Source organism: Dipodomys ordii, unplaced genomic scaffold, assembly GCF_000151885.1.
Source record: "Dipodomys ordii isolate 6190 unplaced genomic scaffold, Dord_2.0 Scaffold25, whole genome shotgun sequence".
In the NCBI taxonomy this organism is placed as follows: Eukaryota; Metazoa; Chordata; class Mammalia; order Rodentia; family Heteromyidae; genus Dipodomys; species Dipodomys ordii.
Window position 1 is genome coordinate 21,191,022 of NW_012267241.1, and position 25,628 is coordinate 21,216,649.

General features: G+C 35.0%; 1 protein-coding gene across 1 annotated transcript in view; it reads left to right on the top strand.

Annotated features, from left to right (window-relative positions):
- Positions 1-25,628, top strand: part of Rock1 (Rho-associated, coiled-coil containing protein kinase 1) — a 119,430-nt gene that overhangs the window by 39,089 nt on the left and 54,713 nt on the right. The window contains exons 3-11 of the mRNA XM_013014887.1: positions 486-586; positions 1,035-1,172; positions 4,125-4,300; positions 4,912-4,996; positions 7,614-7,758; positions 8,750-8,888; positions 13,469-13,560; positions 19,652-19,811; positions 23,241-23,301. Coding sequence (XP_012870341.1) covers positions 486-586; positions 1,035-1,172; positions 4,125-4,300; positions 4,912-4,996; positions 7,614-7,758; positions 8,750-8,888; positions 13,469-13,560; positions 19,652-19,811; positions 23,241-23,301 — 1,097 coding nt within the window. The remainder of the gene's footprint in view (positions 1-485; positions 587-1,034; positions 1,173-4,124; positions 4,301-4,911; positions 4,997-7,613; positions 7,759-8,749; positions 8,889-13,468; positions 13,561-19,651; positions 19,812-23,240; positions 23,302-25,628) is intronic.

Genomic DNA, 25,628 nt, shown 5'->3' on the forward strand with positions numbered 1-25,628 from the left:
TGTTTTTGTTTTTGTCAGTCATGGGCCTGAACTCTGGGCCTTGGTGCTATCCCTCAGCTCTTCAGCTCAAGGCTAGCGCTCTACCACTTGAGCCACAGCGCCACTTCTGGCTTTTTCTGCTTATGTGGTACTGAGGAATTGAACTCAGGGCCTCATGCATGCAAGGCAAGCACTCTACCACTGAGCCACCTTCCCAGCCCCTACTGTCAGGTTTTAATAAAAACTTGTAATACTGTAGTGAAGCTGTTCCAGAATTTAAAAATTCTTAGCACATTGAATGTTTCTCTATTGAACTTCAGATATTTTTTTTTCAGTGCAGGGATTGAATCTAGGATATTGGCCATGCTATGTAAGCACTCTACCACTAAATTATGTCTCCCACCAATATTTTCTTAAGAACTTTTGTTTTTTTATGGTGGATTTTGACTTAGTGTTAACTATAATATTTTAATGCCTTAAATTTGTAAATTTTTTTCTCCATACAGATAAAGACACAATAAACAAAATTAGAGATTTGCGAATGAAAGCTGAAGATTATGAAGTAGTAAAAGTGATTGGTAGAGGTGCATTTGGAGAAGTTCAATTGGTAGGTTGTACTTACATTATTTGAAAACGCACATACATATTTTTAGAACTCTTAAATTGCTCTAACCAATTTTTACTTAAGGACATGAAAACCTTGGGTCAAATTTAGCAGTAGTGGGAAACATTTTCCTTAAGTATCCATGGGTAGAGACTAGCCCTCAAGCTTCAAAACGTAAATCTTTGTTCCAATATTAGACTATGTTATGGAATAATAAGCCATATAAAGAGGGCAGCATATGTAGCAAAGTGGAGGGGGAAGTATGTTATTATATGGGGAATCAGGATTTTTCTTCTAACATTCTGATAATAAAGCTCTGACATTAGGTACTTAAAAAGAAAATAGTCAAATAGTAATGCTTAGTTATTTTAAAATATTAAGGTTATTTAGTAAACGGTTTGCTGAAACATTAAGTTTTAAATATTAAAAGATTTTCTTTTCAATTTTGAAGGTCAGGCATAAATCTACCAGGAAGGTATATGCAATGAAGCTCCTCAGCAAATTTGAAATGATTAAGAGATCTGATTCTGCTTTTTTTTGGGAAGAAAGAGACATCATGGCTTTTGCTAACAGTCCTTGGGTTGTTCAGGTATGACTTGCTACTATCTCATTATTATATTGAACATACCTCAGAAATTTAGTTTATGTTTTAGAACAGTGATAATATGTTTGTAATTGTTTTACAATAGAATTTAGTTAAATAAAAAAGTTTAAATAATCTACTTTGACAACTGTCATGTCTGTGTGTTTCTTACTTTGTAGAAAGAAATGTTGGAAATTAAGGGAAAGTCAGAGGGGACTAAGCTATCAAGTAGCACTGTGGGCTTTAGGTTTTCAGCAGGAAGAAAAATATTCTAGAAATCAGTATTTGTAAGTTCCAGTCTTGACTGCCACTGGCCTGTTTATTAATCTGTGACCAAATTATGTAGTGTTTCTAGGCAACAATTTTCTTGCTCATAAACTTGAAGTCTTCTTGGTTATTTTTAATTGTGGTGTGAAGTTATAGGCTAAGCAGAGTTGGGGATAAACTATAATTCTGGGTTCACCTAAAGCCAAGTCTGTTTTTTATAGATGACATAATGGGGTTTGCTAGGCAATGCTTTACCATTTGAGCCACACCATGATTTTTTAGATAGGGTCTCACAGTTTTTGCCTGAGTTCAGCCTGGACTTTTGATCCTCCTGCTTACCCCTCCAGCATAGCTAGGATTACAGGTGTGCACCACCATATGGCTTCTTGGTTTGTTGAGATGTGTATCTCTTGATAACTTTTTGCCCTAGCTATCCTCCCATAGTCCTCTTGACCTGCCTCCTGAATACTCAAGGTTATAGGTGTGCGTCCCATCTGTTATTTATCTTACATTTGGCATTCATAATGTAAGATTTATATGTGGGAAGCTAATGAGCTAGAGCATTTCTAAATGTCTATTTGTATTTTGTGATTTGTTTATTTATAGTATATAATGAAAGTCTATTCTAAGTATACTAGTAAATAGAATAAAAGTGATAAGTAAAATGTTAAAAATTACACAATAACACATTTTTAACTTAAAATGTTTACTCTGTTTTCATTAACTATGTAGATCTCTCAGCCTTGGTAATATTGACATTGGGCCAGATAATTATTTGTTGTGAGAAACTATCCTGTGTATTATTCCAGTTACTAGTATGTGTTTTAGGATGTTTGATGGCTTCCTGGCTTCGACTCTAGAGATACCAGTGGTAACTCTTCCCATTGCACATATTGGTTTTTGGTTTTTTTGTTAGTCATGGGGCTTGAACTCTGGGCTTGGGCACTGTCCCTGTGCTCTTCAGCTCAAGGCGAGCACTCTACCAGTTGAGCCACAGCGCCCCTTCTGGTTTTCTAGTGGTATTGGAGATAAGAGTCTCACGGACTTTCCTGCCTGGTCTGGCTTTGAACCGCCATCCTCAGATCTCAGCCTCCTGAGTAGCTAGGATTACAGGTGTGAGCTACCGGTGCCCAGCCCACATATTGGTTTTAATAACCATAATTGTTCAAGACATTGTTAGTGATATCCATTGGTGATAGAAGGTAAACTGGTTCTAGGTTAATAATGTTTCTCTAATTATGGAACCCAAGTGACAAACTGTATACTTTAATCTCACATAGTCATGAAATGCTACTTAGTTTCTTTTTCTGTAGCTAACTCATTAAACTCTATTGAAAAAAATAGGTTTTTAGGTAAGTTAGGTTATTCATCATTTTCTCTAAGGCTTATATTCACTCTAAACTTGCATTTATTTCAAATGTTCTTTTATAAATTGGCTCTTTCACTTGAGTCCTGATCACATATATATTTATTGCCTGGTATTGGTTCTGATTTTTAATAACTGGATTTGCTTTGTTGGCTCTAACTGCTACTCTTTTCCTGCTTCTTTGTTTACTGCTCTTCCTCCTACCAACTACTGTTATTTATTGAGCATCTGTTGCACTAAGTACTCTTCAGAAAGATAGTTAATGTTAGCTGCATCCTACAAATTATAAATTATTTTGTTCATTATGTATTTGATAGGCTGTTAATAAGCTGTTGTTAGGTAATGATGCCGACTGAATAGCAGGTATGAAAGTCAAAAGGTTTAGTTCCTTATACTTTTGTAGAGGGGATTACAGTCACAGAGGCTTGGGAGGATGTTGAAGTGTAAGAGCCAAACAGGTAATTAGGGACAGCTAAAACTGTAGCCCAGTTTATTAAAGAACTGTGATGTTTGTATTAAATTTCTACCAATGTGGAAGTTAAACTAGAAGTACAATATTTGTTTCCTTAGATTTATATATTCTTTGATACTGTTTCAAGTAGAAAGAATTTTTCAATGTAGTATGAAAAAAAATCTCTACCCAAGTTTTCAGACTAATCACTTTATAGTTCTTTTGCATACTTAAAGGTATTTGAGCCATTTATTTATGTTTGTGTTTTTTTTTGTTTGTTTTTTTTGGGGGGTCCGGTCATGGGGCCTGAACTCTTGGGCCCGGGCACTGTCCCTCAGCTCTTCTGCTCAAGGCTAGCACTCTACCACTTGAGCCATAGTGCCACTTCCGGCTTTTTTTCTTTTTGCTTGTGTGGTGCTGAGGAATCGAACCCAGGGCCTCAGGCATGCAAGGCAAGCGCTCTACCACTGAGCCACCTTCCCAGCCCTATGTTTATGTTTTTAAAAGAAATTATATTTAGCCCTGTGCCAGTTGTTCACATCTGTAATCCTACGTAGGAAGCTGAGATTAGAGGATCAAGGTTCAAAGCCAGCATGGGCAGCAAAGCCTGTGAGACTCTTAATTTCTAAATAACTACCAACAAGCTGGAAATGAAACTGTGGCTCAAGTGGTAGAGTGTTAGCTTTGAGCACAAGAGTTCAAGGACAGTACCCAGGCCCTGAGTTCAAGCCCCAGGGCTGGCACCAAAAAAAGAAATTGTATTTATAACTGTTTTATAGTTATTTTACCTAAAATTTATATTATTTTTGCTGTTTTTCAAACCAAGCAATTCTGTTTCATTCTAATTTGTTGTTTGTGTATGTTCTTATTACAGCTTTTTTATGCATTCCAAGATGATCGATATCTCTACATGGTGATGGAATACATGCCTGGAGGAGATCTTGTAAATTTAATGAGCAACTATGATGTGCCAGAAAAATGGGCACGATTCTATACTGCAGAAGTAGTTCTTGCTTTGGATGCAATTCATTCTATGGGTTTTATTCACAGGTAAAGATAGGAAAATTTTATAATATTTTGTTTTTGTTGAAAGAGATAGCTAAAAGAACTTACACTTCATATGATAAATATTTCCTACTCTAAATACACTCAGTTTCTTCCTTTGTGACCTGAGTGGAATTTTGAAATCTGTTTTAGCACTTAATATTGATATAAATGTATTCTTTAATACTTTTAGTCTGATTATATAGCTTGTGTATGGTGTTTTAAAAAGGAAAAATTGAAAGCCAGTTTTCTAAACCAAATGCTAGAGTATTACTCGTTTGAATATTTTTTACACAAAAATTGAACTTTCTTTTAATTAGAGAATAGCTCCATAGTTATCCATTACAAGAATAGTTTTCTTTTTTTCCTCTGAAAACACGGCTTTCAACCTGTGTACAGTTACTATGTTACATGTCAAGGATTAAAAATGAAAATGGCTGGAGTTTTTTCCTTTTGAGGCCTTATCATATAAGAATTTCCTTGGTGAAGTTCAATTTCTAGATGTTGATAGGGAGTATATGTGTATCAGAGGTGGTCTTATATACATAACTGCTTCATACTTTCAACAGTGTCTGATCTGTTTCAGAAGTTCTCTTCTGTTTTATTTCCCTCTTCAGAGATGTGAAGCCTGATAACATGCTGCTGGATAAATCTGGACATTTGAAGTTAGCAGATTTTGGTACTTGTATGAAGATGAATAAGGTTAATTAAATTTTAATTTTGTTTTTGGTAATTCAAGCTAGATGCTTCCTTACAAAATGCTATAAGAATTCATTGACCATATTTAGACTTCTTAGAACTGATATGACCTTCCTTATTTGTTGAATTACATATCATGGTTTCAATGTTGTATTACTAACTTCTTAGCGATTTATTTTTTCTCACTATTTACTGTAAACGTGGATTGCCAGATTTACTAAATACTTCATAACAACCATGTAATGTATACTAATATTGAGCTTAGATGTCACTAAATACTTTTGGCAGTTTGGTATTAGATAATAAAAATTGAGTTTAAGGGGGCTGCATGCCTGAGGCCCTGGGTTCGATTCCTCAGCACCACATAAGCTAAAAGAAAAAAGCTGGAAGTGGTGCTGTGACTCAAGTGGAGAATGCCAGCTTTGAGTTGAAGAGCTGAGGGACAGTGCTCAGGCCCAGAGTTCAGGCCCCACGACTGGACCCCCCCCCCCAAAAAAAAACGTTGAGTTTAAGGAATCTGAATATTTTTTGGTATTTTCATCACCTATTAGCATGTAAAAGATTTACTGCTTATTTTAAGCGTCAGTCTTTTTTTTTAAGAGTCAGTCTTAAAAGGTATCTGTGCTCACTGTTTACATAATAAATAATTTATATGTGCAGCTAATGGAACAAATATGCCATGTTTATAGTCTTTTAAATTTATTTCAAAATAGGAAGTTTTATTTATTTTAAAGAAAACTTGTTGGTTAGAAGGAAATACTACATGAAAACTTTTATGTGATTAGTAAGAATAGTTAACAAAGCTGAGCACCAGTGGCTCACTTCTGTAATCTGAGCTACTTAGGAGGCTGAAATCTGAGGATTATGGTTCAAAGCCATTCCAGGCAGAAAAGTACATGAGACTCTTCTCTCCAATTAATCATTGAAAACCACAGAGTGGACCCCACAACTTCAGTGGTAGAGCACTACCTTTAAGCAAAACTGTCAGGGACAGCACCAAGGCCCTAAGTTAAAGCCCCAGCATCCAGGAAAAAAAAAGGTTACAAGTAATTTTGGAAAAAGTTATTTAAATGCATACCAGATAAGATAACATAGTTGGTGTTATTAGCACTATTATGTCCTTTTCCCATATTAAATGCTCCCTTATTTTATATCGGAGAGATCCATTTTTATACATTTTCTTCTAACATAAATTAGCTATTTTAGTAAAAAAAAAAAAAAAGGTGATCAAGTCAGTATTGATAAGTTACAAAATGCTTCATTCTATCAGTCTCTCAATGTTTCATAAGGTCACTTTATTCATGAGTTTGTCAAACATGGTTTTTGATCACACATGGTGATCACATAAATAAATGCAGACATTTTCCTGTGTACACATTACTCAGCTTAAATAACTCAGCACTTTGTTATGTTTAAATCCATATTTTTTTCTTTTTTGGTGTTGGAGTTTGAACTCAGGGTTTTGGCACTGTTTCTGAGCTTTTTTGCTCAAGACTAGTGTTTTTCCACTTGAACCCCAGCTCCACTTCCATGTTTCATGTTAGTTAATTGGAGATAAGATTGTCATGGACTTTTTTTTACCTGAGCTGGCTTCAAACATCAGTCTTAAGACCTCAGCCTACTGAGTAGCTAGGGTTACAGGTGTGAGTCCCTGGCATCCATCTAGTTGTGTTTAAATCCTTGTGTGACTTATTGCTTCCTTGCCTTTATTTTACTAAAATTTTCCTTTTCAGCTGGGCTCCACAGGTTCAAACCTATAAATCCTAGCTACTCTGGAGGCTGAGACCTGAGAATTGTGGTTGGAAGCCAGTCTAGGCAAGAAAGTCTGTGAGAATCTATATCTAATTAATCACTAAAAGGCCAGAATTGGAGATGTGGCTCCAGTGGCCGAGTGCCAGCCTAGAGCAAAAAAGCTAACAGACAGCATCTAGGCCCTGAATTCAAGCTCCAGCACTGGCATACCTTCTCTAAAGCAAATTCCTGAAAGTCAGAAAAAGTTAAAAAGAGCTAACAAGGGCACATAATATAGTTAAATAATAACATGAAATTTAGGTTTGTTGAAAGTCAGTGTTTTTCAGAAATTGGGCAGTGTTAGAGAAAAAAAATGAATCAAGGGTTTTCAGTATAGTATTGAACTCTGTGCATTCTGATCATTTTGTTTTTCCTCAACTGTGGTCTCCTTGGAACCACTGGATAGTCATGGATACCAAAGTTCTCAGTTTCTACTGACTTACATACTTGTTCTCTGAAATTAGCACAACTAGGGACTAGTAAATGGTGACAATCTATCTTTTTAGTCAGTATTATTAAAACCAAAAATCACTAGTGTATGTATTGCATATTATGTAGTATATATGGATATAATATGAATATATTATGTATGTAGTATGTATATATTTAGTTGTGTATTTTTGTTGAGTTAATATTCTGCTTTGATAACATTTTATAGCCTGAAGACTTAGGTTAAGTTATATTATAAAAAAATAGGTTATAATATAGGTATCCTATAATATATAACCTATATTAGAAACTATAGGTTATATTATTTTAAAAGTCATTTTAAATAATTGACAATTTTTATTTACATCCTAATTTAAAGTTTGATCTGCACTCTTTTTAGGAAGGTATGGTACGATGTGATACGGCAGTTGGAACACCTGATTATATTTCCCCTGAAGTATTAAAATCCCAAGGTGGTGATGGTTATTATGGACGAGAGTGTGACTGGTGGTCTGTTGGAGTATTCTTATATGAAATGCTTGTAGGTGAGTTATAGAAGATATTTTTAAAAATTTTTCTTGTCAAGGTGATACAGAGGTTACAGTTACATACATGCAAGGTAGTGAGTACCTTTCTTGTCAAACATTGTTACCCCCTCCCTTGTTTTTCTCCACTTTCCTTCTCCCCCAGGTCCTCTCCATAAAGTTCATTTCCAACATGTTGTCTTGTGAGTATCTCTGTTGCATTGGTGAGCCCTTGTCCTTTATCTCACCATTTTGTTGTTCCCCTTCCTTTCCCTAATTCAGATAATTGTATATACAATATACAGGACCAAAATCAAATACAGTGACAACTGTATTGGGATAAACCTTAGGGGGAGGGAAGAAAAAATACAGAAAAAAAAATAACTTCACATAGTACATTACAAACAATAACAATTAAAACTTCTTGTTTCCATATCTTAGAGTTGATTTTGCTTAACATCATCTTATATGGTCAGATGTATATAGCTATTGAACTATTGTGATCCTCTTCTAGGACTGTTTCTAGACATATACTAATTATAACAAATGAGGGAAACTATGGCGCCTATGTTTCTTTGGGTCTGGCTTACTTCACTTGATACGATTTTTCCAAGTCTTTCATTTCCTTACAACTGGGGTGCTATCATTCTTTCTGATGGAAGCATAGAATTCCATCCAATTCCATATCAATTCCATTGATCCATTCATCTACAAAGAATGAGGATTTTTATATACCTCTAATGTTTTTTTATCCCCAAACTAATGACTTCTGATTGAGTAATTATTACAGTAAGCATTGCTTATTTTGTTTGTAGGAAATAATGATCTAGTCCTGTTTTTTATGTTTTTAAGAGCTATCTAGAAATCTACAGCAGTATCTTATGTATCATAAGATGCTTTTAGTTACATACATATTTAATATTTGTTAACAAAATAACTGAGTTATCTGTCTTTGAGATTGATATTTTTAATGTATTTTATTTTGCTTTTGTTTTCTCTATCAATTTTTTAGGTGATACACCTTTTTATGCAGATTCTCTTGTTGGAACTTACAGTAAGATCATGAACCATAAAAATTCACTTACTTTTCCTGATGATAATGATATATCAAAAGAAGCAAAAAACCTTATTTGTGCCTTTCTTACTGACAGGTAAATTAATCTGCTATTAAGCCTAGGAATTCTTATTTGTTCCTCAATTATTAATGTTCAGAGTTCATATTTGTGAACTATTAGAAGATAAAAGCTCCTATTTATAAAATCACCTATGATAATGAAACCTGTTATAATTTTGATGCTTCTTTATCTGAATCACTCACTGTACCTAATCAATTAAGATAATAATATAGTCAGCTGATGACTTGGCCAGATAATGATTTTCTTTTGTGATAAGTTTTTAACTTGGTTAATTATCAGAATGATAATATCTTCTATTATGTATGTGAATTTTTCTTAGCATTAACATCTCTGAAATTAGAATGTATATTAATGTAACTGGGAACATTTTCCCCCATGTATATAAAAATGATGATACATCTTCCAACTTAAGACATTTGTCATTTTATAATGTATAGTATAACAAGTAACACAAAATTACTTATGTCTTCTAAACATAGTCATTGGTCACTTTTTTCTACATCCAAAAGACATTATATTTAAAAGTGATCCAGATATCTTGGTAAGATTACATTTAATCTTGATGATTGCATATTGTCAAGTGTTCAGGGAGGCAAGGTAATTTTAAATATGTTTCTCAGTTTAATATTCCTTTAATTAAACTTAACCTTTTTTCCATATATCCTAGGGATTGAAAGGAGGCATAGTTCTCATATATGTATATATATATATATATATATATATATATATTTTTTTTTTTGTATGTGCCAATTCTAGAACTTGACCTCAGGGCTTGGGTGCTCTCCTTGAATTTTTGTGCTCTAGACTTGCACTCTACCACTTGAGTTACATCTCTACTGCCAATTATTTTTTTGGGGGGAAAGGGGATTTAATTGGAGATTAGAGTCTCACAGATTTTCTTGCGCAGGCTGGCTTTTGAACCATTATTTGAGAATCTCGGTCTTTTGAGTAGGTAGGATTACAGGTGTGACTCACCAGTACTTGTCTCATCTTTTTACATTTTAATACAAAGAATGATAATACGTTGTGTTCCGTGCTAGGAATATAAAAGTAAGCAAGATACATAGCATTTTTCTCAAATAACTTCATATTCCTTTGGGAGTAAATAGGTAAGTCAAACATTTATTGTACAGAGAGTTAAGTACTGTGTACAGGAGATAAGAAATCCCTGAGAGATTGATTGCCTAATGCAGTATGGAAAGTTAATAAAAACTACCTAGAAAAGGTATCATACATCTGAAAAAATTACTTATATCTTAAAAAAAATAGAATTCAAGGTTAATAACTTCTGAGGAGAATTGTATTTAACTTTTTGGGTTTTTTTAAGTAATATAATTTTATGGTTATTGTTAAGGTGTTGTACAGAGGGGTCACCATTCCATAAATCAGGTGATGAGTACACTTCTCCATTAGACCATGTCACCCTTCCCTTGCTTTCCTTCAGCATGCCTTCTGTTCCTGTCCACAAGTTGCATAGTTCATTTTCCACATAGTGTCTGCTGGATACTATGACTGCATTTGATCACCCTTCCTTCCTCCCTTTCTTTTTTTTTTAATTCATTTTTTAAAATATGTTTTTATTATAAAAATACTGTGCAGAGAGGTTATAGTTACATGAGCAAGGTAATAAGTACATTTCCTATCAACATTGTTTCCTCCTCCTTTGTTTTTTCCCCTACCCTATTACCCTTCTACCTCCACAATTACACTCTCCTCCCTCCCAATCTCCCTGCCTAAATTATAAAATTCATTTTTCAACATAGTGTCTTGTACATCTCTTTGTTACAATGGGCCAGCCTGTATCCCTATTTAAGCATTTTGTTTTTTCCCTTCCCTTCCCCAAATTAGAGAATCGTATATACAAGATGCAGGGCAATGACATCAAATACAGTGAATATGGAGGTTATACCTTGGGGGAGGAACATACAAAGAAACAAAAAATAAATCACATGATACATTATAAATATGTTAGGAACAATAGCAAGAAAGAAAAAAAACCACTTGTGTTCCTATCTTGGGGTTCATGATGCTTAACATCATCTTATCTGGTCATATCTACATAGCTTTTGACCTTTTCTGCTTGACTCAGACATATACTAGTTATTGCAAATAAGGGAAACCATGGGACCTATGTTTCTTTGGGCTGGCTTACTTCACTTAATATAATTTTTTCCAAGTCTTTCCATTTCCTAACAAATGGGGCAATGCCATTCTTTCTGATGGAGACATAGAATTCCATTGTATATATAGACCACATTTTCTTGATCCATTCATCTACTGAGGGGCATCTGGGTTGGTTCCATATCTTAGCTATGGTAAATAATGCTGCAATAAACATAGTTGTGCTGGTAGCTTTAGTATGGTCTTGTTTGTGATCATTTGGATAAATGCCCAAAAGTGGGATTGCTGGGTCATAGGGGAGCTCTATGTGGAGTCTTTTGAGGAGCCTTCACACTGCTTTCCAAAGTGGTTGAACAAGTTTATACTCCACCAACAATGCATTAGGGTTCCCTTCTGTCCACATCCCCTCCAGCTTCTGTTGTTATTAGAATTCTTGATTATAGCCATTCTAACTGGGGTGAGGTGGAACCACCCTTTCTTTTTTAAAAAAAATTTTTTTTATTGAGATTAGGTGATTATATAAATTTCACAGTATTGTGGAATAGTGATTCTTAGTTAAAGTTAAACACATTTTAGCCTTCACAAGGCAAATTGTCATTATCTTGGTCTATAAAGTTTGTGTATTCTATGAGCTTTGACAAAATAGACCTATTTCTTTCACATCGGGTGATATGTACATTTCTTTTCTTTTCTTTTGCTTGGTGTTAACTGTTCCCTCTCTCTCTTTCAGTCCCTCCCTCCCATCGCTGCCCTTGAGCTGCTTAGTTTATTTTCATCAATGTCCAGCTTAGCTGATCAGCCTCTCTGTTACATATTTTCCCCTGAATTAGCTTTATTAATTCAATTGAAATCCCATCTATACTTGATGGGAAAAGAGTTTACATTATTTGTTCTAATGAAAAGCTTGAACTTTCATAGCCTAAATTTTAGAAAAACATGCCTAAGGAACAGTTACTTTGCTTTTGGTGGCAATGAGGTTTGAATTCAGGGCCTTGCACTTGCTAGTTTGACACTCTACCAGTTTGAGCAATCCTTCCAGCCTTGTTTTTTGCTGGTTATTTTTGAGACAGGGTCTCACTTCCCACCTGGTTTGTGCCTGAGCCAAAATATGTCTAGTCTACATCAGGTTTCTGGTAGTTGAACTTTTCATGATCTTCCCAATTTCATCCTTCCAAGTAGCTAGTTTTACAGGTATGAACCACTGGTGTTTAGCTAGAACTAATTACTTCTAAAATACATGATACTTAAGTATAAATCCAGGAAAAGGTTGAGAGCATGTGTACCTGTGTTTTGAGGGTTCGTTCTGTATTGATATTCTTTTCAAAGGCAGCCTTAAGGTTATTTATCTCCTCCTCCTCCTTCAATTTATATTCTGCCAATAAATTGTAAATACATTAAAAGTGTCATACATCTGAAAAAATTACTTATATCCTAAAAAAATAGAATTCAAGGTATTCCTAGTGTTTGCAGGTATTCTTCTAGAAACAGATGATACTGAACTCTCAAATTCCAGTAAAGTTATATTTGAAAAAACTTTTGCTCACCACAAAAGAGGTCAGTGATGAGTAACTTGTCCAGTAAAACTTTCAAATGTTTGAAGTAATGTCAAGAATTAGTTGTCATTTTTTTTTTTTAATCTTGGGGCTTGAACTCAGGGCCTGGCCGATGTCCCTGAGTTTTTGTAATACTCTACTACTTGAGCCACAGTTCCATTTCCATCCTTCTGGTTAATGCGAGAGAAAAGTTTCATGGATTTTCCTGCCCAGTCTGGCTTTAAATTGTGATCCAGGAGATCTCAGTGTGTTGAGTACTTAGGATTACAAGGATAAACCACAAGCACCCAGCTGTCATTGATTTTTTTTAAGTTAGTCAGAAATACTGAATATTACAATTTAAAAGATGTTTTTGGAGTTTTTAAATAACATGAAGTATTGAAGTTGTTGGTTGCATGAAAATACATGGCTTCAGTTAGGTGTTAGTGGCTCATACCTGTAATCGTAGGTACACAAGAGGCTGAGATTTAAGCATAGTGGTTTGAAGTCAGCCAGAAATAGAGCTGTGGTTCAAGTGGTAGAGCACTAGCCTGGAGCCCCCCTCCCAAAAAAAGAAGGAAAGCTCAAGGACAGAGTCCACCAAGGCTTGTGTTCAAGCCCTCGGACAGGCACCAGAAAAAAACAAAAAGCATGACTTCACTAAAATAAAACTTGCCAAGAAAATGCACTGTGTTTTATTAAGCATGGTAGATTGAGTCATCTGAATTTTTATTATCAATAACAAGTCATGAAATATGAAAATACTTTTTATGTTTTTCTTCACTTTCTTTAGTTTGGTGTTCTGAGTCTTTGACTTATTACATATTTGAGCATAAATTTATAATCAAAATACATAGATATGCATAAGCTTAGTGGCATGCTCACAAATAAACCTAGGTCATAATAATGACTGATTACTTTTCTCAATCTCTTTCTGTTCAGAGAAGTAAGATTAGGGAGAAATGGTGTAGAAGAAATCAAACGACATCTCTTCTTCAAAAATGATCAATGGGCTTGGGAAACACTTCGAGACAGTAAGTTATTTTTCTCTAAGATAGTACATGTTTGATAGTATTTTTGGTATATAGACAGTGGAATCTGCCTTGCTAAATATTTGTGTATATCTAATGAAAACCACAAGTACACAATGCTATATGACAGTTATTTTAGTAAAAAAAGAAACATAATTTTGGCCAAGTTGTGGAACTGCCCTTTTCATGTCCCACTCAAAATACCAAGATGTAATATGTATATAAGTTATGGATTTGGACTCAGCAGTCATAATTTGATGTTTGAACTTTATTGAGTTGCCCCTTTATTTTAGGTTTTAGTTATATCCTTATCTTCTTTTAAGAATCATCAATACTGTATAGTATCTTTACAATAAAAAATTAAAAATAAAAAAATAAAAAAAGAATCAATAAATGAAACTAAAATGTGTTTTCTTGTAAAAAGACAAGTTACTCTTATTAAACCTTAAAAGATTATTACTACTTAATAACATATCTTGATTTGATTTGATTTTGGAAATGATCATATGCTTGATTCCATCAGGGTTTTTCAGATTGCAGTTGTGAAATAAAAGTTTGTGATGTCTAAGAAATTAAGTTTCAATGGATAAAGTTTTCTTATTTCTTAAAAAAGAATTAAAATTATACTTTAAGATAGTTGAATCAAAATTACTATGCAGCAACACCAAAAGTTTTGTTCTCATTCACTTTCTGGACCTAGAAGGGCAAGATTTAATTTTTTTCCTTGTTGGTGTATCAGAAATTATTTTTTTAATTTAATTTTATTTGTGAACATACTGTACAGAGGGGTTACAATTACATGAGCAGGATAATGTGTACATTTCTTATCAAGCATTGCAGCCTCCTCCTTTGTTTACCCTTCACATCCCTTCTCAGCCTCCCCTCTCTCCCCCCATCCCAATCCTTCTCCTTCCAGAAATTATTTTTTAAATCAGGTATCAGAAGAAAAATAATGCATATCGTCCCATTAACTTCTTGCTGTATCAACAGCAGTGAACAATAGTAGAAATGATTTCAGCCTGTGTAGTTTTAGGTACACTTAAAAATTAGGCATATGTTTTTTGAGAACTGCCTTACTGATTAAAACAGTAAGAGGCTTTCTCTGGGAAGAGAAAAAGATGTTAATTTTGAAGAAATAGATTTTGTAGGTTTGCTAATTTTAGCAATACATTCAGATGATTTAAAAGAAGCAATTACATTCTTTTAAATATATTACATTCATTATATTAAACTATATCATTGCCTTACCTTAGAAGAAGAAAGGAAAATAAAATCTCAAAATTAAGAAATTGTACTATAATAAAGAATGTCATTGGATGGTTATCTGGAGAAGCTATGGGAACAAGTTGACACTGGAAAATTTATTAACAGTTTTACATTGTCTTGGGGGCAAAGAAATGGTTGCCAGACAGATGAGCAGGGAGTTAATTTACATTGAAAACTTTGGGTTTTTATTCAACTACACTCTTGTAAAGTTTACGAAAGCAGAAAACACACAAAATAATTATAAATCTCAAAAATAGAAGCACTGAGGGCTGGGAAGGTAGCTCAGTGGTAGAGTGCCTGCAAGTGTGTTTAGAATTGCTTTGAATTTTTTTAGACCAGTTTAGAAAAAAAAATAATATCAGGGATATATTTTTCTTTTTGAGTTGAAAATTAGTATTACCCTCTTTTTCTGTTTGTATTTTTTCTGTACTAAGTAAGGATAGTACTCAAGGCTTTAGACGTTCTATAGAGGCACTCAACCACTGAACCACAGTTATTTTGTCTTAATATTCTTAGATTTTAACATACTCATCAACACTTTGATACTTTTTTTCTAATTTTAAGCAGGTCTTGCTTTGTAGTTATTGAAAAAATATGAAAGAAAAGTTGAAGTGTGTAGAATTTCTTATTTTCTTTCTTTTTTCCTCTTTCTACCCCTTCTTTACTTCTTAGCCCTAAAACAAGTCTACTTTTATTCTGGCTTCCTAATTTTAAAAAATTATATATTTGTTACAACTCTTTTAAATACTTTTGAATTCCCAATTTTCTTTGGCAAAAATGTTTCCTTTTATAACTAGTAATTATTTTGGTAGTTTTATCCTTACAATACATTGGCAATTAATCTTTTATCATGAGTTTGATACTAGCTTAACTTTTAACAGTCTTTCTGTTGAACTTCCTGATTTTCATCCTTTGTTTAGAGGCAAAGAATGCTAAAAATTTAAGATTATTTTCCCATTCATTTGATAGTGAATTGAAGAAATGACAAGTGAGAATAAGGTAGAAGACAAAAGAAATATTGGTACACTACCAAATACCAAGTACACTATGTACAAATCACAATGTCAGGATTTAGATCTTAGTGTTTTACTCCAAAATGTGTGATCGTTGGAATACTGTGTACCATTTAGAAATACTCACCTAATCAGTATGTGTGGGTATATATAATACAACATATAAGGTATATCAGAAATACCAGAATTTAAAATTCTGGAGGAAAGTATTTATTATATATAATGCCTTATTAACAATATTTGGTAAATAGTGTGGCAGTTTGTAAACACTGCCATTCATTACCTCATTTAAGGTAAGATACAGTCCTTACTTATTCTGCTTGTACCTTGTGGAAAATTTAAGATACTGAAGATGGTAAAACTTTTGTCAATCCATATGTTTTCAATTTAGTCAGAACCAAAAAACAAAACAAAACCCTCATTACCTATATACACATATAGCATTGTAGGTTCTGTGAATTTATTAAGACTAATGCCGTTTTATCGAATTTTACATTTTCATAATAAAGGTTAGTAGTATGATGTTCATGAGCACTGCTGGGCATAGTGACTCACACCTTTAATTCCAGCTGTTCTAGAAGTGTAGATCTAGTAGGACTGCTGTTAAGAGTCGGACTCAGGAAAAAAATTTAGTGAGATATTAACAAATAAGCCAGGCATAGTGGTACATGCCTATAATCCCTTACGTGTGATTAAGAGGATCACAATCCAAGGCTGGCCCTGGGCAAAACATAGGAGACTGTTTAAAAACTATAAACAAATCAAAACAAAAAAAGGCTGAGGTCCATGGCAAGTGGTAGAGTGCCTGGCTTAGGTCCTGAGCTGAAACTCTTAATAGATCCATTTGTTTTTCTTTATGTTGTGGTAAACTTTTGGTAACAACAAAAAAAATTCTCCTCTAATCATATTTAACTGTACAATTCAGTAACCTTACTTGCTTTTCACCTTGTCTTAGAACGATCATCACTATCTATTCCATAACTTCATACCTTTAAAACTATTAAATGATAATTCTCCCTTTCTTTGCTTTTCTGATCCTCAGGAACTACTCTGTTAGGTTCTATCCCTGAGAATTTGACTATTCAAAGTACCCCATTTAAGTAAAATATTACAGCATTTGGTTTTTGTGACTTTTATTTCACGTAGCATAATAATGTCTTCAAGTTTCACCCATCATAGCATCCTAATTTTATTCCTTTTCAAGACTGAATAATAGTATTCCATGTGTGTGTTTATATGTTTTATTCAAGACATCATTGGCAACCCATTTCAGTGAAGCTTTAATTTTCTCCTGAAAATTATAGTTTTATCTCTGATGTTCAGATCTTTGGTCCATTGTATGTAGCATATGATAATGATTCAACTTCATTCTTTTGCATATCCAGTTTTGCCGCTACCTTATAGTGAAAAATCCATCTTTTCTTTACCAAATTGTCTTAGCCCTTTAAACATTTAATTAAAAACTATTTTAAATTATGGTTAAATTTTTATTGTATATTTGATGATTTGCATGTTTTTCTGCCACTACCAAACCATTTTGACTATAGTAGCAAGTTGTTTTGTTCTGTTTTGTTGTTTTGTACTGGTAATAGGCCTTGAACTCAGGGCCAGGGTGTTGTGCCTGAGGTTTTTTTGCTCAGAGATACCATTCCCCTACTTGAGCCACAGATCCATTTCTGCTTTTTAATGGTTAATTGGAAATAAGAGGTGTATTTGCACAGCCTCTCCTGCCTAGGCTGGCTTCAATCTGCAATCTTCAAATCTAAGCATCCTGAGTAACTAAGATTACAGGTGTGAGTTACCAATACCCAGCTTGTAATAAGTTTTGAAATCAGAAAATGTAAGTCTTTCAAACTTTTTATTCCCAAAATTGTTTGTACTATTTTGAGCCTTGTGATTTCATATGAGTTTTAGGATGTGTTTTTTTCATGTTAAAAAAAGACTTGGAGGGGCTGGGAAGGTGGCTTAGCGGTAGAGCGCTTGCCTTGCATGCATGAGGCCCTGGGTTCGATTCCTCAGCACCACATATGCAAAAAGAAAAAAGCCGGAAGTGGCACTGTAGCTCAAGTGGTAGAGCACTAGCCTTGAGCTGAATAGCTGAAGGACAGTGCCCAGGCCCAGAGTTCAGGCCCCACGACTGGACCCAAAAAAAAAAAAAAAAGACATGGAGCAAGGCACCAGTGGTTTACAACTGTAATCCTAGCTAGAAGGCTGAAATCTAAGGATTTCAGCTTGAAGTCAGCCTAGACAGGAAAGTCTGTAGGACTTTTATCTCCAATTAACTGCCAAATGGTCGGAAGTAGAGCTGTGGCTAAAGTGGGAGAGTGCTAGCCTTGAGCACCAAAGCTCATAGGTAGCACCCAGGCCCTGAATTCAAGCCTTAGGACTGGCACCAGAAAAAAATAATTATAATAATTAGAAATACAATTATAATCTGTAAAAAATGTGATTAGTGTTGCCATCTTAATATAACATTTTCTATTCCATAAACAGAAGATATCTTCCTATTTAAGCCTTCTAGGTATTTAATTCTTTGGAATATAGATTTAGGAAACAATTCCTTTTCAGATTATTCATTTATAGAGATACAACTTTTTCATGATCATGTACATTGAACTTTATTGAATTATTACCTATGATTTTTTAGTGTAACTTCTCTAGGATTTTCTACATAAAATCCCATAGGACCATGCTGTTTCTAAATTCAGTTTTGTCAACTAATAATTTGGATTCCTTGGCCCCACACACCTTTTGGGGGGTGTCTTTTCTGTTACCAGGACATGAACTCCTGAGGAGGCCTCAAAATCTCATTTGGCTTTTTTTGCATGGATGATACTTTACCATTTGAGCTGTACCTCCAATTTATAGCTTGTTGTTGTTGTTGTTTGCCAATCCTAGGGCTTGAATTCTGGACCTGGGCACTGTCCCTGAACTCCTTTTTGCTCAAGGTTAGCACTCCACTACAGCCTTTCCTGCCCAGGCTGTCTTTGCACTGTGATTCTCAGATCTCAGCCTCTTGAGTAGCTAGGATTACAGGCATGAGCCACTAGTGCCTGGCCAGCTTTTCTAAAAAAATTATTTATTTATTTATACTGTGTTTTTAGTACCAGTGGTCGTGGGGCTTGAACTCTGGGCTTGGGTACTGACCCTGCGCTCTTCAGAGCTCAAGGCGAGCACTCTACCACTTGAGCCACAGCACTACTTCCTGTTTTCTGAGTGGTTTATTGGAGATGAGTCTCACATGGATTTTCCTGCCTGGGCTGGCTTTGAAACATGATCCTCAGATCTCAGTCTTCTAAGTAGCTAGGATTACAGGCATGAGCCACCGGCACCTGGCTTCCAAATTTTGTTTTTTTTTGGTCCGGTCGTGGGGCCTGAACTCAGGGCCTGGATGCTGTCCCTCAGCTCTTCAGCTCAAGGCTAGCACTCTACCACTTGGGCCACGGCACCACTTCCGTTTTTTTCTTTTTTGCTTATGTGGTGCTGAGGAATCGAACCCAGGGACTCGTGCATGCAAGGCAAGCACTCTACCACTGAGGCACCTTCCCAGCCCCCAAAATATTTTTTGATGATAATAATTTAGTGAAACTTCATTATACCACTGTATAAAGTAAAAGCACACTTTAAATACTATAATAGTATTTTCAAGCTGCAAAAGAAGATATTAATAATATTTTATAATAGTGTATTTTCTCTCCACATATGGTCATGGTTTTATAACATGTTAGCTTTGTCCCCACCATATATATAATTCTTTATGTTACTTTATTTGGATATTAATTTTGAATGAGCAACCAATATTTTTTTGTTTTTAGCTGTAGCACCAGTTGTACCTGATTTAAGTAGTGACATTGATACTAGTAATTTTGATGACTTAGAAGAAGATAAAGGAGATGAAGAAACATTTCCTATTCCTAAAGCTTTTGTTGGCAATCAGCTGCCTTTTGTTGGATTTACATATTATAGCAATCGTAGGTAAGTATACTATAAAAGTACTAATGTTACTTTATATTTTAGATCCTGATATTCATACTCCTAGGATATCTAAGGATTTTAAAGTAGACTTAATGATTTATCTTTTTATATAATTTTTTCAGTAATGAATGATTTTTCTCATATTTGGCTTCTCTTGTAGTCATTCATATTCAGAATATTGTTCTTTAAAAATTCGGGGCTGGGAGTTTAGCTCAGCAGAAGAGTGCCTGCTTGGCGAGCTCAAGGCCCTGAGTTCGGTTCTCAGCTCTCGGGGGAGGGGGAGTAGAGGGGGAGGGGGGAATATAATAGGCAACTAAAAATAATTTGCTGTGGCTGGGAAGGTGGCTTAGTGGTAGAATGCTTGGCTCACATGCATTGCTAGGCAAGTACTCTACCACTGAGCCACATTCCCAGCCCAAAGAGTACATTTCTTTCTTTTTTTTTCTTCCATCCTGGGGCTTGAACTCAAAGCCTAGGTGCTGTCTCTGAGCCCTTTTTGCTCAAGGCTAGTGCTCTACCACTTTGAGCCACAGCGCCCCTTCCCAGTTCTTTTTAAGTTATGGCTTATTACATGAATAGGTGAAAATGTGCTTGCTTTTCAAAAGAACTAACAAAATGTTGCTTAAGCTTACTGTAATAATGTGAATATAATTTTTAATCTGCTTTGTTTTGTTTAGTTTTGTGTCAGTCATGGGGCTTGAAATCAGGGCCTGGGCACTGTCTCTGACCTTTTATGCTCAAGGCTGACACTCTACTACTTGAGTCACAGCTTCTTTTCCTACTTTTTCGTGATTATTTGGAAATAAGAATCTCACAATTTTCTATCTGTCTGGCTTCAAACTACCATCCTTAAATCTCAGCCTCCTGAATAGCCAGTATTACAGGTGTAATGCCCAGCTTGAATATACTGCTTGGAAATAGAAAACTTAATTATTTTATATCTCTGAAATCTAAACATTTAGTTGCCAGGGGCAGGCAGATACATCTTTCTTGCTGAAGTATACCTGAATTAAACATAATTATCAAGTAGCCTTAATTTTATAGCTATATTTCTTTTTGTTTTTTTGTTTTGTGACCATGGGGCTTGAACTCAGGGATTGGGCGCTGCCCCTGAGCTTTTTCACTCAAGACTATATTACTCTAGCACTTTGAGCCATTGCACCATTCTTCCAGTTTTCCGGTGGTTAATTGGAGATGAGTGTCACAGGCTTTCTTGCCCAAGGCTGGCTTTGAACTGTGATCTTTAGATCTCAGCCTCCTGAGTAACTAGGATTACAGGAGTGAGCCACCAGTTCCCCAGCTACATTTTTTATAGACTGATTCTTTTCATAAAATTTTACCCAGATAATCCAATTGTGTGTAGAAGTAGCAATATACTATGAAAAAGGACTGATTTTAAGAAGAAAGAAAGTCAAAGATTGTGGATATGTGTAGTGGGATCTTGCAGTTTCTGTGCTTCAGTCAGAGAACCTTAAATTACTAGTATATGCAGAAGGCTAAACATGAAATTCAGAAATGCAGCATTTTAAATTTAGGAGATACCTTAGATATCAGATAGTCTAATCTTTTTAGTTCACAATCCATTGGCATTGCCATAACCTTATACTTAAAAGTAGAATCTTATACTGAATTTCTGGGACATTGAATAATTAATGGAACGAAATTGTCCTATGTCTAGAACTTATGGTATGAAAACTTGTTTCATAGCCCTTACTATTGCTGATTGATTCTCAAATTGATATAATATTCCAAAGAAAGCCTAGGAAGTAACAAATTTCTAGTTGTTTCTTCTAGAAGACCATTGTGTATGTTTGATGATACTTAAAGAGCAATTGATTATATTTTATTACTCATTATTAGTTAACTGACCCTAAAGCCATCAGTGTACTGTAACTATTTGGTCTCTTTTCTGGACAGGTGTGCTGGTTAATCAAGATGCTGATTGTAGTGATGATAATAATAGAGGTATTAGTAGTAACTGTAACTTGGTGAAGATGGAAGCAAAATCAGAAGCATCTTACTTTTACAAAATATTTCAATCCTGAGAAAATTTTAACAAGTCTATTTAGAGCTGCTGATAATTTCATAACCTGCCCAGAGAAGATCTTTAGGCCTATTAATTATTGGGTTTATGTAATTATATGAATTGTGGGGTTTTGTTGTTGTTGTTATTTTTTGTCCATCATGGGGCTTGAACTCTGGGCCGGGATGCTGTCCTTGAGTTCTTCAGTTCAAGGTGAGTGCTCTAGCACTTAAGCCACAGCTCCTCTTGTGGTTTTCTGGTGGTTAATTGGAGATAAGAGTCTCATGCATTTTCTTTCAAAGGCTGGCTTTGAACCACTATCCTCAGATCTCAGCCTTTTGAGTAGCTAAAATTACAGGTACCACCAGGGCCTGGCAAATTGTGTTTATATATATAACGCTTAACTTTACACTGAAATGAAATAACTCTGCAAGTTTTACATTCCCAAAAATTACCATGACCAAACTTTGGTACTGTTGTTTAAACTACTTAAGCACAAACTTTTCAACTGTTTTGCTAAAAGGTAGTTGGATGCAAAGTTGATAGTTGTACATATGTCTTATAGAGGTCAGTATGTTATTGTCCTCATTCTTAAATTCTAAAACTTCTGAAAACGTAAGTTTTAGTTGTTGTTGGCATAACTTGCTCTCAAAGTCAAGAAAACACACACACACAAATTATTAGAGGGCTGGGAATGTGGCTTAGTTGTAGAATGCTTGCATAGCATGCATGAAGCCCTGTGTTCAATTCCTCACCACCACATACACAGAAAGGCCAGAAGTGGCACTATGGCTCAAGTGGTAGAGTGCTCGCTTTGAGCAAAAGAAGCTCAGAGATAGTGCCCAGGCTCTGAGTTCAAGCCCCAGGCTGGCAAAACAACAACAACATGATTTGAAGCCGGTGGGTAGCTCATGCCTGTAATCCTAGCTACTCAGAAGGCTGAGATCTGAGGATCACTGTTCTGGGGAGGAAAGTCCATGAGACTCTTACCTCCAACTAACCACCAGAAAATCTGAAGTGGCACTGTGGCTCAAAGAGGTAGAGCATTAGCCTTGAGCTGAAGAGCTCAAGGCTCTTCAGTGCTCAGGCTCAGAGTTCAAGCTTCACGACCAACCAAAAAAAACCCCGCAAAATGATTAGAACTAACTTGAGACTATGTTTTAAAATTTCATTCAACATTGTATAAATATTATTATGTTTTCTTTGTGAATTTTAAAGTCATATGAATGATTAGAATGTGCTTCAGACCTAACTGTTGTATTATGTTTCTAAAATAAAAATTATGAACTTATACTTAATTTAAAAAGCATAACTAGTGTAATGTTGAACATAAAGCGGGCATATAGTATTTATTACTTGGCATTAAAAAGGTTTTGTTTTCTTTTTAAACTTTCCTTCACCCTCAGATACTTATCTCCAACAAATCCTAATGATAACAGAACTAGCTCCAATGCAGATAAAAGCTTGGTAAGCATTTTCTTACTTGTGCATTTGTTATATGTTTATGTTAATGTTGTTGAGTAATTTGATATATTATGAATGTGCAGTTAGTGAACTTAGATTTATGTGGCACTATTTCACTGAGAAAAAGGGGCAAAACTATATGAATGAGTATTTGTTTGCTCTTAAGGACATCTTTTTGTTTTAAATATTCATCCTAATGAGCTGTTTGGGAAGTGATATAGCTAACAATTGCTTACAAATCATTAAAGTAAAAGCACTTTTGACTGTAAGAAACTGTAATATCTCAGCTCTCTCACTATGTTGTCTATAGAACTAAAGGTACAGCAGGTCTTCAAAAATACTCAAAAGATTTGTGCTTTCTTTGGGACACTTTTATCTAGTGGTGGCTGCTGTAGGTTTTTGTAAATTGCTACTACCTTTCAGTTTTTACTCTTGTAAGAATACCACTAATACTAAACTTAATACAAAAATCAACTAATTTTATGTAATTTTTTTTTTTTTTTTGGTTGGTTGTGGGGCTTGAATTCTGGGCCTAGGCACTGTTCCTTAGCTATTCAGCCCGAGGAGAGCACTCTACCACTTGAGCCACAGCACCACTTCTGGTTTTCTGGTGGTTAATTGGAGATAAGAGTTTTCCTCCTGGGCTGGTTGTGAACCATGATCCTCAGATCTCAGCATCCTGAGTAGCTAGGATTACAAGTATGAGCCACCTGCACCCAACTGTAATTGATAGTCTCAGCTGAGATACTACACAACTTTGTAGTTGCAAAGAATAAGGAGTAAATTTATTCTTTGCTTCATTATATGCTGTTACTTCCTTTTTCTTTTCTTTTTTTAAAAACAATTACCTTTTGTGATCTTTCATAATTCTATTTCTTTCAGTTTTGTTTTGTTTTTTGCCCCTTCTTCCAGTGTCTGAGTTGTACTTTTAGTTCTCCTTGCGGGACGCTGTTCCTCTGCTTGCTTTATTATAAAATATTTCCCACCGTTGTGATCATGTCTGTGCTCATGTCTATAGGTACTCTCAAACTTGCTTATTTATGTTCTACACCCAAATCTCTCTCTTCCTGTATACTTCTCAAGCACCTCAAACCAGGCCAAACCCAAACTCAGTTTTCCTCTCTCCATACTCTTCCCCAGATAATTTTTGTGTTTCTTACCTTTTATAATGGTACTGTATCCTTCTTTTAAACATTAGTTTCTAGGTCATGTATTCTACCTTCTAATAAACTTATTCATTTTGTCCTCTTACTCCTGTAGTCTCCGCTTTTTTTCCCTATTAATAGTTGCTTTTCCTAGAATTATACTTTTAATGTTTTGGTGTATTGTTGAATTTTACTTGAATATTGTTTATGGGATGTCTGTATTAGGTCAAAATTTGCCTATAGGTTAACATCTCCAACTTACATATAAGGAACATGGTGCCACTTTTCAGATTTGATGTGCATTATTTCCTCTACTGTTATTGTATGTGTGCGTGCATGGGTGCACACACTGGTCCTGGGGCTTCAACTCAGGGCCTATGCACTGTCCATGAGCTTTTTGTGCACAAGGCTAGACTAGCACTCAACCATGTGAGCCACAGATTCACTTTTGGTCTTTTTTCTAGTTAATTGGATACTATTAAGAATCTCCATGGCCTTTCCTGCCCAGGCTTGCTTTAAACTGTGATCTTCATATTTCAGCCTGCAACTCAGGGCCTGTTTCCTGTCCATGAGTTTTTGTGCACAAGGCTAGCCTAGCACTCAACCACTTGAGCCACAGATTCACTTTTGGTGTTTTTTTCTAGTTAATTGGATATAAGAATCTCATAGCCTTTCCTGCACAGGTTTGCTTTAAACCGTGATCTTCATAGTTCAGCTGCCTAAGTAGCTAGATTTATAGGCATGAGTCACTGATGCCTGGCTCTTCAATTATATTTTATATTCTGTCTTATTCTTTCCATTTCCCTAGTGTATCATGTTTTTCTGTCTTCTTTGGAATTCTTTGTACATTTTGGCAAAAATACCTTTTTTCTACTCCCTTCTACTTAATACATTTCTCTCTTCTCTTAGTTCTTAAAGCACTACATATTCCTGGCAGAATTAGAAGTGGTCTTGTCTCTCTTCAGGACATCCTATATATCATTTTATGATCATTTATCACATTGTAATATTTGTGTGTAATTATATGGATCATTGTGGGTTCTTTTTTTTTTTTGCATTCTTTTTTTTTTTTAATTTAATTTTATTTTATTTGTGAACAAACTGTACAGAGGGGTTACAATTGCATGGGCAGGATAATGCGTACATTTCTTACCAAGCATTGCAGCCTCCTCCTTTGTTTACCCT